At 58.7% G+C, this 11,896-nt stretch overlaps 1 protein-coding gene across 4 annotated transcripts in view; it reads left to right on the forward strand.

Moving 5' to 3' along the window:
* Positions 1-8,954, forward strand: part of MLLT6 (MLLT6, PHD finger containing) — a 45,401-nt gene extending 36,447 nt beyond the window's left edge. For all 4 annotated transcript variants that reach the window (XM_075443322.1, XM_075443320.1, XM_075443324.1 and 1 more), the window contains 8 exons: positions 2,836-2,902; positions 3,233-3,375; positions 3,654-3,842; positions 4,046-4,134; positions 4,542-4,897; positions 5,034-5,142; positions 6,658-7,035; positions 7,860-8,954. In XM_075443322.1, coding sequence (XP_075299437.1) covers positions 2,836-2,902; positions 3,233-3,375; positions 3,654-3,842; positions 4,046-4,134; positions 4,542-4,897; positions 5,034-5,142; positions 6,658-7,035; positions 7,860-7,904 — 1,376 coding nt within the window. In that variant the 3' untranslated portion in view covers positions 7,905-8,954. The remainder of the gene's footprint in view (positions 1-2,835; positions 2,903-3,232; positions 3,376-3,653; positions 3,843-4,045; positions 4,135-4,541; positions 4,898-5,033; positions 5,143-6,657; positions 7,036-7,859) is intronic.
* The last annotated feature ends 2,942 nt before the right edge of the window (positions 8,955-11,896 follow it).

Genomic DNA, 11,896 nt, shown 5'->3' on the forward strand with positions numbered 1-11,896 from the left:
GTCTGATTCTTATCTTCCCACTCCCTTAGCTACTGTCTAGTTCTTCCTCCCACGGCTTGTCCTGAATCTTGCTTCCTTATGATGACAGGCCAAATGTATTTATCTTCTCTAGTTGTCTTCAGGCCTCTTCTTGATACTTGCTGCCTTGGGAAGTGCTGTCTCTGTGTGATAACTCAGTCATCTCCTTGTTCTGTAGACAACAGGGTGGTGTTGGCCAGGAGATAATTGAATATGGAGCCTGGTACTGTTTCAGAAAACCAGAATCATGCATGTGTGTGTGTGTATATATATGTATGCGAGCAACCTCCCTGGGCTGCAAGCAAACGATGTGACAGTGCAGTCAGAGTTTAGCTGAATGTATATTTGGTTGCAGATTATAGCTGTTGCTGCAAAGGTAGGCTGTGGATATCTTTCAGAGGGTTGAGGTGGTCCTCGGTTGGAAACAACACAGAGAAGCACTGTTGTAGTCTGCCTGTTCCCAGCCTTCTGGTAGCTGATCCTGGGCTGGAGAACTTCGGAAGATTTCATGCCTTACCGCAAGGCATCAGGAAATCAGGCAAGGCATCCCCAAAATCAGGAGTTGTCTCCACGTGATGTCTTATACTGGGTGACTGCTGTTGACTCGCAACTGCTGGTCATCTCCAGAAGGCAGCGGCTTCTCCGCGGAAGGGTGGACCAGTTAGAACTGATGGGCAGGAAGGCATTCCCACGGGGATGAAGGAGCGAGGGTCCAGCTTGTACCTGTCTGTAAGAGCCGCCGAACAACAGCTGCGTTCGCTCGTTCTCAGCAGCAGAAAGTGCTCTCAGTAAGGAATGCCCTGCTCAGGGCGTTACACTGTAAATCACAGTGTTCCCTGCAGGAGACTTCCCGGATTCTTGCACATCAGAAACGTCTCTTCTGGTGTGAAGAAGAGGAGGGGTGAGGCGGCCAGCTGGTGCAGGCTGGAGTCACAACATCTGACACGTCCCAGAACCAGGGGAGCGTGTGTTGACGGGCTGGCGGGCTCTGGGGATGGAAAGCAAATGGCAGACAGATACACTGTGCTGCTTGGTGACTCTTTGGATGGGAGATACCCCGCACCCGTGCGCACCCACAGCGGCTCCGTCCCCAGCACCGCGGTGTCCCAGCGCCCTGGGACAGAGGGAGGGGTATGGGGGGGGCTCCTAGACCCCTGAAGTGCTTATTTAAGCGCTCTCGAGAGGAGCTGAGCATCTGGAAGCTTCGGAGGAGCCCGGCTGGGTTTTGGGAGCGGGTCCTGGTGGCGCGGGGCTTGCGGGAGCGCTTGGGAGAGCTGAGGGGGCTTGGAGTCATCCCCGCTGGCTCAGCGAAGCAGGCGTCTCAGGAAGTGTGGCCTGGATGAGTGGTCAGTGAGGTGGATTGAGAACTGGCTGAATGGCAGCACTCAGAGGGTTGTCATCAGCAGCGCTGAGTCTACTTGGAGGCCGGTAACCAGTGGTGTCCCCCAGGGGTCAGTACTGGGCCCAGCCTTGTTTAACTTCTTCATCAGTGACCTGGATGAAGAGTTAGAGTGTACCCTCAGCAAGTTTGCTGATAACACAAAGCTGGGAGGAGTGGTGGATACACCAGAAGGCTGTGCTGCCATTCAGCGAGACCTGGACAGGCTGCAGAGTTGGGCAGAGAGGAACCTGATGAGGTTCAACAAGGGCAAAGGCAGGGTCCTGCACCTGGGGAGGAACAACCCCAGGCACCAGGACAGGCTGGGGCTGAGCTGCTGGAGAGCAGCTCTGCGGAGAGGGACTGGGAGTGCTGGGGGACGGCAGGGTGACCATGAGCCAGCAGCGTGCCCTGGGTGCCAAGAAGGCCAATGGGATCCTAGGATGCATTAGGAGGAGTGTGGGCAGCAGGTCCAGGGAGGTTCTCCTCCCCCTCTACTCTGCCCCAGTGAGACCCCATCTGGAGTACTCTGTCCAGTTCTGGGCTCCCCAGTTCAAGAAAGATGAGGAGCTACTGGAGAGTGTCCAGCGGAGCGCTATGAGGATGATGAGGGGACTGGAGCATCTCTCCTGCGAGGAGAGGCTGAGGGAGCTGGGCTTGTTCAGCCTGGAGAAGAGAAGGCTGAGAGGGGACCTTAGAAATGCCTCTAAATATCTGCAGGGTGGGGGTCAGGAGGACGGGGCCAGACTCTTCCCAGTGGTGCCCAGCGACAGGACAAGGGGCAACGGGCACAAACTGAAGCTGAGGAAGCTCCAGCTGAACCCGAGGAAGAACTTCTTCCCTCTGAGGGTGACGGAGCCCTGGCCCAGGCTGCCCAGGCTGCCCAGGGAGGCTGTGGAGTCTCCTTCTCTGGAGATATTCCAGCCCCGCCTGGCCGCGGTGCTGTGCAGCCTGCTCTGGGTGACCCTGCTTGGGCAGGGGGCTGGGCTGGGTGACCCACAGAGGGCCCTGGCAACCCCCACCACGCTGGGATTCGGGGATTCTGTCTCCCCCTCCCCACGGCTTTACAGCTGGTGGAGAAGCTGCTTGCGGCCCATCCCTCCGGTGTCGGGGTGGGGGAACTCGAGACCGGGGGGGGACCGGACCGGAGCCGTCTCCCCGCTGCTTCGGCCTTGCGGCCCTGCCCGTAGGAAGGGGGGGGGGGGGGGGGGGGGGGCTGTCTCCTCGGTGACCTTCCCCGGGTGACACCGCCCCCCCGCCCCCCCCCCGTGACACGCAGTGACGCGCGGCCCCGCCCCCGGCGCATGCGGGGGGCGCGCGGTGCCGGTGCCCGGCGCTGCTCGGTGCTGCCACCTAGCGGGGATCGGCCCCGGGCGGCGGGCACCGGCGGGGCTGGGCGCCTATGAACGCCGCGCCTCTCCCCGCCTCTCCCCGCGCAGAGCCGGACCTGGAGGACTGCGGGTTCGGGTGCCGAGGGACGTCGCCGCAGGAGAGTCTCTCCTCCATGTGAGTGTCCTTCGGGAGCCCTCCCCGGGGCACCGGCACCGGGGGGACCTCCGCATCCCCGCGGTACCCGGGGAAGGCGCGGGATGACACAGCGAGGGACGGGGAAGAGCCTGGGGGAGGCAGAGGCAGCTCCTTCCCTCCACCCCGGGGCTGGGAGTGGGATGGGTTGGGAGCGGAGGAGGCTCTCCCAACAGGAGCCGGGACCGAGGGGACCGGAGGAGACCGAAGCTGGGAGGGATGCAGCCGCTCGCAGCGCAAGGCAGAGGAGATGTGGGGAGTGCAGGTGCAGGCGACGGAAGCATCTCTGACCTCTCGCCACCCCTGCCCCAGGTCCCCCATCAGCAGCCTGCCCACCCTCTTCGACCAGACCGTGTCCTGCAGCAGCAGCGGGCAGCTGGAGAATGTTCCCCAGGCCACCCCGAACATCGAGCAGCTCCTGGAGAAGCAGGGCAACGGGGAAGCCGGCGTGAACAGTGAGTCACTCGGGGCATGGGCTGCGGGAGGAGAGGTCCTTCTGCATGTTTGCGTGGGAGCCCGCTCGGAGTTTGCGCACAGGCGAAGGAGCCGGGTGGGGGACAAAGCCCAGTCTGTGCCATGGGGGAGTATCTGGCAGCGGGGCTGTGAGCTGGGAGCAGTCTCCTCCCTCGGTGTGGTCTAATCGCGGTATCTCCTGTGGATCCCCTTCTTCTCTTTCTGCCGTCCGCCATTTCTCCCCTAACCCTGTCCCCCTTCCCCTTTCTGTTCCCTGCAGTTGTAGAAATGCTCAAAGCCCTGCACTCGCTGCAGAAGGAGAACCAGCGGCTCCAGGAGCAGATCATGACGCTGACGGCCAAGAAGGAGCGTTTGCAGCTCCTCAACGTCCAGCTCTCCGTCCCGTTCCCCGTGGTGACCAGCAGCAATGGCCCAGGCAGCCAGGCCCAGTACATCCTGCCTCCCAACGGTGAGGGGACCGGCGGGAAGCATCGCCCTGCGCCCTTCCGCAGTGGTGCCCTGGGGTGGGCAGGAGGAGGGGGTCACAGTGGGGAGGATCTGACCCATTTATCGCTCTGTAGCTGCTGGCAGTATGCACTGTCACTTGCTATTGCTGTGGCAACGCCAGGCTCCACCCCTGACTCTGCGTCCTCACTTCTTTCCTCCGTGCAGTCTGCAACAACGATTCCCTGAGCATCAGCAAGAGCCCCCCGTGCAAGAACAGCTTTGGGATCGAGAACTCGCTGTCCACTTCCTCTGAGGTACACTGGCCACCGCATCCGCCAGCCAGCTGGGGCAGGGACCTGGGGAGGGAGCAGAGCAGTGCAGGCCCAGCGCTCTGACTTGATGTCCAGCTCGTAAAGCCTTGTAGCCCAGGCCCAGAAAGCAGGTTTCTATCTCTGGAGTACCCGTTCTTCAGTTCATCTCAGCACTGAGAGTCTGAGTAGAGTGGCTGAGGCTGCAAGCGTGAGGTGAGAATGCTTCTGGCTGCACTTCTAGAGATCCAGCAAAGCATGCCTGAGTTCTGGGACCCCTCTGAGCATACACCTGCACTTGCACTCACAGCCCCGCTTCCCACCTCCGGCTCCTGCCCAAAGCACCCTTGGAGCTGAGCTGACCTTTCACAAGCTGCCCCAGTCCGATGCTCTTATGTCCGTTTCTCCCCCAGGACCCTCATTCAGGTTGCCCCAGCAGGAGCAGCTCCTCCCTGTCCTTCCACAGCACTCCTCCACCCCTGCCCATGCTGCAGCAGAGTCCTGCCTCGCTACCCCTGCCCGGGGTGCAGCAGGTGAATGGCCTGGCCAGGGTGGCAGGCAGCGGGCTGGGGGGAGGCAGCTCGGCCAGCCACAGCCTCTCCACGGTGCCCATGGTGGACGGCCTGATGGGGACCCTGGCAGGAGGCCAGCAGATGCCCATCAACGGGATCCTGGGGAATCTGAACGGAGCTCAGGCCGCCCAGCCTCCGAGCGCGCTGACGCAGGCGAGCGGGCCGCCGACCCTGCAGCTCTCCACCAGCCTGAGCAGGTGAGGATGGGGAGCTCGCGGGGACAGCCCTGCCCTCTCCAGCAGCAGCTTAGCACCGGGAGGGAGGGAGGGAAGTCCTGTGTGTGCAGGACCAAGACGGGCTGCGCTGACGTTCCCTGCCCTGCTCCCCTTGCAGCGTGCCCAGCCTGAGTCCCCTGACAGAGCAGCAGCGGCACGTCTTGCACCAACACGAACAACAGCTCCAGCAGCTCCAGCAGCTCCTGACTTCCCAGCCACTTAATCCGGTAAGTGTGCCTGCTGGCACCTTTTATCTGATGAGCCGTTTAATGGGAACGCCTCAGAGCAGAGAGCAGCACTTCGGGCTCCCTCCTTCATGTGAATCCCCTGCCCTGTGGGGCAAGACTCGTGTGCCTTGGCCTTGGCTCCGGGCTGCGGTGGGTGGAGTGAGGAGAAAAGCGTTAGGCAGGAAGGTGCAGCACCTCCTGGACGGAGGGACATGGGGATTTGAACTTTTTCCGTACAAAGGAAAAAATATTAATTTTCCCACATGCTGAGGGTGTGAGAATGTAACGCTAAGCCACTGCAAAATGAGGAGTGCTGTTCCCTCCTCCAGCCATCTTCAAATGCAAATCAGGTCTGCCCCTGCTGCCACGAGCACGCTGGTCTCTGGGCTTGCAGATGTGCTGATGCCCACAGGAGAAGAGGAACTTGCTTGAGGACGCTGTTTTGAGTTTAGAAAGAGATAAAAGCACCAAGTTGCTTAGTCCTAAGGCAGGTGGGCTGTTCTGGGGTGCGTTGACATGGCAAACTGGAGATGCCAGTGGGACTCGTAAAGCGTAGGTGGCTGAGGACTTCAGGGTCAGAAAAAGGACCAGGCAGCTGTTCTGAGGAGCTTGGCTCGCTGCCTGCATCCTCTTGGGTAAAGCAGCAGCCCCGTCGCAGGCTGCTGTGGGAAGGGCTGCATGGGTAGATGGTAAACAAACCCCCGAGTGTGTCCGAACCGCGTTCACTTGCCCTGCAGAAACCTCTGCGTGTCCCTCCCCTGCGGTGGAGTTGCACGGCAGTGCTCACAGTTCCCGTCAATGAAGCTGTGCTCATTTAGATCTCCCGTGAACTTGGCCCGTTGCTTTGGATAGATTTCTGGGTCAGGCTATTTATAACCCAGGAAAAGCAAATTTCAAAGGGCTTCTCTTTCCAGCAGCTGATGTCACCGTGTCATCAGCTGCATCCCTGTGGGTACGGGAACAATGTCAGCTCTCAGCCTGCCGCATCGGTCGATGGTTGCTATAGTGATTCCCGCAGTTGGGTTGGATTCGAGGGCGTCCCTCTGGGTGCAGGTGAGCCGTGGCCCTCGTCCCTCCGGGTCCGGCTCACCCAGCCTCACCCTGCGGGTCTGGGCTGAGCTGTGAAGTGGGATGGGCTGGGGAAAGGAAATTTGCAGCCAATCTAGAAATTCATAATAGTGAATGCCACAGACTTAGAATCCGTGGGGCAATTGATTGGGAAGAGCTGCGTAGATTTGGGTGCCTGCACGTGTCTTAGGGAGGGTTGGCTAATCCGACGCTGCAGGAAGCAGTGGGGTTGGAAAGGTCATAAGCACAGGCTGTTAACGAACAGGAGACAGACTGTTCCTGTCACTACCTGTAGAGATGTGATCAAGGGGACTTTCTCCCTGTCCCCAGCAGCATTGCCTGGGATGGAGTGTGCCTGTGTGGCTCCTGGCTCCTTTGTATTCAGCGTCACCTCTTCCTGAGCGCTTTGTCCCTCCTCTGATGGCTCTTCCTTGCCCTTCTCTGCAGGAGCAGCAGGCCCTGGTGTTCCAGATGATGCAGCAGATCCAGCAGAAGAGGGAGCTGCAGCGGCTGCAGATGACGAGCTCGTCCCAGCTGTCCATGAGCAGCCTCCTGGCAGCCACCTCCGCGCCCCTGCACTCCAGCACCAGCGCCCTGATGACCTCGGCCCCTCAGCCGCCCCCCAGCAGCAGCTCCCTCCTGGCCTCCCTCTCCCCCCAGCAGCTCAACCCTAGCAATGCCCTCATGGCTCCCCAGGCCACCCCACCGCTCAGCGCTCCAGGGAACAGCCTCCTGGCTTCGGGGACAGGCATCCCACCCGTCCTTACAGCACAGACTAACCCGTTTCTCAACCTGCAGGCTGATGGCAACACCCCAAAAGGAACGGTGCGTATGCTGCTAGCACTACCCTAACCCCACTGAGCTCGTGGTGCTGGGTGCTGTGCAGACAGTCTGCGCTACAGTTAACTTGGGGGAGCCAGGGCACCGCGTAGGCAACAGAGCCAGAATGCTCCACTGGCTTTGCTGCATCCCTGACTAGCCAGTGTCACGTCCTGATCCCACCTCCAAGGACTTCTGTAGGCCCAGACAGGGTCGTGGGTAGGCCCAGAGGCGCCCGAGGTGCCCTTCCACACGTGTGTGCAGACACGTGCCAGACCTGCTGCGGAAGCCGGGCAGAGACGGGCCGTAGATTTGTCTCCGTTAACCCTGAGACTTGGATGGGACAATGTTCCCCCGGCAGTGCTGGCCCTACTGGAGCCTCCTGATGAAATACGAAGGTGACTGCAGGTTGAAGCCCAGGGTTTAGGAGGAATCTTACACCCAAGAGGAGAGGTTGCGAAGAGGTTTACGGCCTTGCTGTAAAGCAGCCTTGTACTGGAACACCAGTGTCTAGGGACTGGTGGTGTGATACTTCCATTTCTCCTCCATCCCTCCCCTGGCCTGTACCTGTGCCCAGAAGGTCCAGCCCTGGCCGGAAACATTTAGGAGCCAGAGGCCAGGGTCGAGGGGCCGGTTCGGTCTGGACCAGGCAGAGGGGAAACCTGAGGCTCCTGTGTCTCCGCTGATCTCGGCGGAGCCTGAGAGGTTGCAGTGAGCAGGGCCAGCTTGGCAGCACAGCGGGGCTTTCTGCTTCTGCCCCGTCGTGTTGCTGCCCGTCCGGTACTGATACCTGTCTCCTCTGCGTCTCTTTTTCTGTTTGTTTTTTAAAGAGCATGAATGAAAAGGGAGTTCCTCTTACCCAGGACAAGGGCTAAGCTCCCCCCTCACCCTGAACAAACCAGCAGCCAACTCCTCTCAGCCAGGGGAATGTGGCTTTCAGCAACCTTGATACTGTTAGAGCAATGAGCACAAGGCTTCCGAGAAGCATTTCCTGCCGCTGGGCAATGCCGAGAGGTGCTTTGGAAGACGGTACGTCTCTCACCAAGCCCTGGCATCGGGAGGAGCGAAGGTGGGGGGCTGCCTGCCGCCCTGGGCCGTGCCACACATGCTCCAAGCGAAGCAGAGCGGAGGAGAGCGTTCACACCAGATGCCTGCCAGTCTCCTCCCTGCCGTGAGTGCGAGCGTGTGTTGACGCGTGCGTAGGCCGCCGGGCTGAGGCACTAGAGACTGTCGAGCATCCTTGGCCAAGACCTCGGCGGGGGGAGGCCCCTCTGCTGAGGACTCCTCTCTGCACCGTGCAGAGGAATCTGGCCGTGCCCACGGAGGCAGGACTGGATGTGACGCAGCTGGGGAAGCGGGACGTGGAGGCAGTGCCTGCGTGGTCTGCTTCACCCGGATGGGGAGGTTAAGAAGAAGTCCTGTAGCTGAGATTCCTCACCTGCTTTTCATCTGCTGGGCTCTTAGGATGCTCTTCTCTCTATAGCCATCATATGAAGCCCCGACACCTCAGCTGGATCCAAACCCAGCCTGAAAAGACACAAGTGGTGGAGTGATGGGGAAGGACTGGTGCTTGGGGAGGAGGTGAAAGCCACCTGCTTCTTTAGAGGACATCATTGCCACATCTGCTCCGCCAGCTGCTGTCGGCTCAGTGCTGCACTTCTCATGTGAAAAGCACACTCCTGCTCCTCGTGCCGTCTCTTTCCTTCCAAGATTTCCAAAGGCTGAAACTCAGCTTGCAGAAAGGGGCTGTAGCCAGTATTACCTGTGTCGTAGCCAACTTCAGGAGGCGCGTTTGAACTTGGCAGTTGTTTTCCAGGCCTAATCTGGGAGATGGAAGTGTGTGTGGGGAAGAGAGGGTCGCAAATCCGGTACCCATTCTTTCTTACCCACTGCAAATCACTCCAGTTTGGCAAACCCACGTTCTTCCACTGGTCTTGGGCACTTGAGAAAAGGGATTGCCAAGCAATGGGACAATTACCAGTCTCCTGAGCTAGGACATCGGACCCTACGTTGTTCTCCACCTTTTGACCTTAACTCCGTCTTGCAGCCTGGAACCTCAGCGAAGAACTCGCCTTCCTCCCAGCCTGGGTGCGATGGATTGATTGAAGGAGAGGTGGGGCAGCTCTGGGGGAAGGGGAGCGTCTACGTCAAACGTACAAGTGCCCCTTCTTTTCCTCATCCCCTGGGTAAATCCAGAGCTCCTGGGGGCAGGCGGGAAGACTCCAGCGAACAGAAACTCTGAGGGTCTTACAAAAAAAAAATGTTGTCAGACCTTAATGGATCTTTTCAGCACATTCCCACTGCCCCTAACTAGTTTGCACTATTCAAATTTGTCAGCAGTGGGTCTGTGCTGATAGTACTAGAAAAGCTCGTTATAGGCAAAACTCATCTGCTAAATATCTTTCTTCCTTTTATTTTATTTCTTTTTTTGTTTGTTTGTTTGTTTGTTCGGAAGATTGTCACCACAATGGTTGAATAAGGCTAAAAGGAGAGAAAATACCTTTCTGATCTCGGCCTCTAGTTCTGTGAACTGGGCAGAACACTGCTGTCTGCTCAGAAATATATATATATTATATATATATAATTTTTTTTATAAAGAAAAGCTAATGTTTTAACAAGGTTAAGAAGCTATTGGAAAGATGGAGATGGCAGCTAAAAGTGAAAATGCAGGAAAAAAGGAAAAAAAAAAAAAAAGAGTCTCCCTTCCTCGTGGTCCCTGCGGAGCGGGAGAGGAGCCCTGAGCCGCAGCTGCCCATCCGCTGCCCTCGGAGCGAGCCAGGGGCTGAGCTGGGCCCCTGCCGCTGCCACCTCCAAACTGGGAACGCCGGCTTTCGGTTGCAAGTGGTTGGACTCTTCATTCTGACTCCCCGTCCCCGAAATTGCTCTGGCACAATTGTGTGCTTGCACTTTTTTTTTTTTTTAATTTCTGGGGTTTTATTTTTTTCTCCCTCCTCGGCCCAAGCTGTGCTGTCACTCCCTCCCCTCTGCGCTGCCGCCCCGGCGCCGAGCCCCTCTGCTCGCTGCGGGGTCCCCGTCTGCGGCGGGGGTCTTCCCTTGCTGCCCCCTCCACACGTGGGGGTCCCGGGCTCGGCGGCTCCGCGCAGAGCGGCTCTCTCGGGGCCGTGTGCCCTGTTTGTGCGTGCGGTGGCTGCGAGCCCGTGGCGGCCGTGCCCGCCGGCGAGCACCCGGCCCCTGAGGTTTGGGAGCAGACGTTGCTTAGCGCTGGTTTGGAGATGGTGGGCAGAGGTGTTCGGCGTGAGGCAGTGGCTGTTCGATGTGCGAACGTCGTCTCTGCCAGCTGCTTGGCTGGCAGCGTTCAGCTGGGCCTTGGGTTTTATTTTATTTTTTACTTTTTTTTTTTTTAACTCTAAGGTCCCAAATTTGTGTCGCCACCTGTTTTGCTGTCGCGCTGACCAGCAGCCCGGCCCTCAGACCGAGCTGTAACCGCGAGGGCCGGACATCGTGCCCAGACCTGGTCACACTCGTCCAAAATTTAACCGCATTTCACGCCCTGGAATTGGAAACAAGCCGGGAGCGGGAAGAGCGGGGACGGGAAGGCTGGTTAGCGTCTGTCCCCTGGGTAGCGAGCCGCGGTGCAACGCGCCTGGTCTCCCAGGACCAACAAAAACCTGGTTGGGTGCCCAGATCCCGGGGCGACAGCTTGCAGGAGGTCGCTGAGAGGTCCTTCACGGCGCGCGTGCGGTCGGGAGGCTGAAACGCGCGGTACGGGGCTCCGGGGCGATGCTCGGGAGCCGGTGGAATTCGAGCAGCGAGTTCAAGGCATCCGTTCCATAGGCGGGATGGCTGTTGGAAGCAGGGAGGGCTGAGCATCCCTGGTTCCCCCCGTGCCGCACCGGCCGTGCCGTCGGATTCTGTCGCTGGCGGTAGTTTGAGGGTGAAGGCTCTCTGCTCCCCGGGGCTCTCCGGAGCAGGGAGGGACGAGGCTGGAGAGGCCGAGCGAGGGAAGGGACGTGTAGCACTTACCCGTTGCTCCGACATCTTCCACAGGCGCCCAGTCCCGTTGAAGGGCTCCTGGTCTGCTCGCCCCAACCTGTCCTGGAGCCAAAGGTCCCTTTGGCAGGTTGGGGGGAGGAGAAGGGCGACGTTCGACCTTCGTGGCTCTGTGAAGAAGAGGGAGAGCAGGGGACAGGAAAAAAAAAAAAAAAAAGCTAAAGATTCTCTGTGTTTCAGTTGCACTGGGGTAGGTTTCTTTACCCGTTTTGATGCTAATGTCTCATTTAGTATGTTGCATGTGTCTTTTTTGTTTTGATTTGGTTTTTTTATTAAATAAAAGAGAAAAATGTGTATATTTTTGGCAATTTAAGGTAATGTAGCTAAGATATATTTTTTTCACGCTGCTTGACTGTTCTTTATTATAATAAATAATATTAATATTAATATCAAAGACTTCTTCACTACAGCTAGGGTTTCAGGATTTACATGGGAATAGGGCCTGTGTGGTTAACTTTCTGCCTTTGTGCCGCAGTCTTGTTGTCCGCAGCGCACACCGATGCGCGCTCAGCCCCGTGCGATGCTCCAAGGAGGGAGGAGCGAGGCCCGGGGAGCGCTCGCAGCCCGGCTCTGCCCTGGCTTTGCACAGAATCACAGCATGTTCGGGGTTGGCAGGGCCCTCTGTGGGTCACCCAGCCCAGCCCCCTGCCCAAGCAGGGTCACCCAGAGCAGGCTGCACAGCACCGTGTCCAGGCGGGGCTGGAATATCTCCAGAGAAGGAGACTCCACAACCTCGGCAGCGAAGGGCGACCGGGGCGAGGGACGAGCAGCTGCTCGGTGTTTGTTAGCGAAAAGATTTCCCCCCCAGAAGGAGCAGCCACAGCCCGTGCTGATCGGTGGAGATGCTCGAAGCCAA

This window comes from Opisthocomus hoazin, chromosome 26, assembly GCF_030867145.1.
Source record: "Opisthocomus hoazin isolate bOpiHoa1 chromosome 26, bOpiHoa1.hap1, whole genome shotgun sequence".
In the NCBI taxonomy this organism is placed as follows: domain Eukaryota; kingdom Metazoa; phylum Chordata; class Aves; order Opisthocomiformes; family Opisthocomidae; genus Opisthocomus; species Opisthocomus hoazin.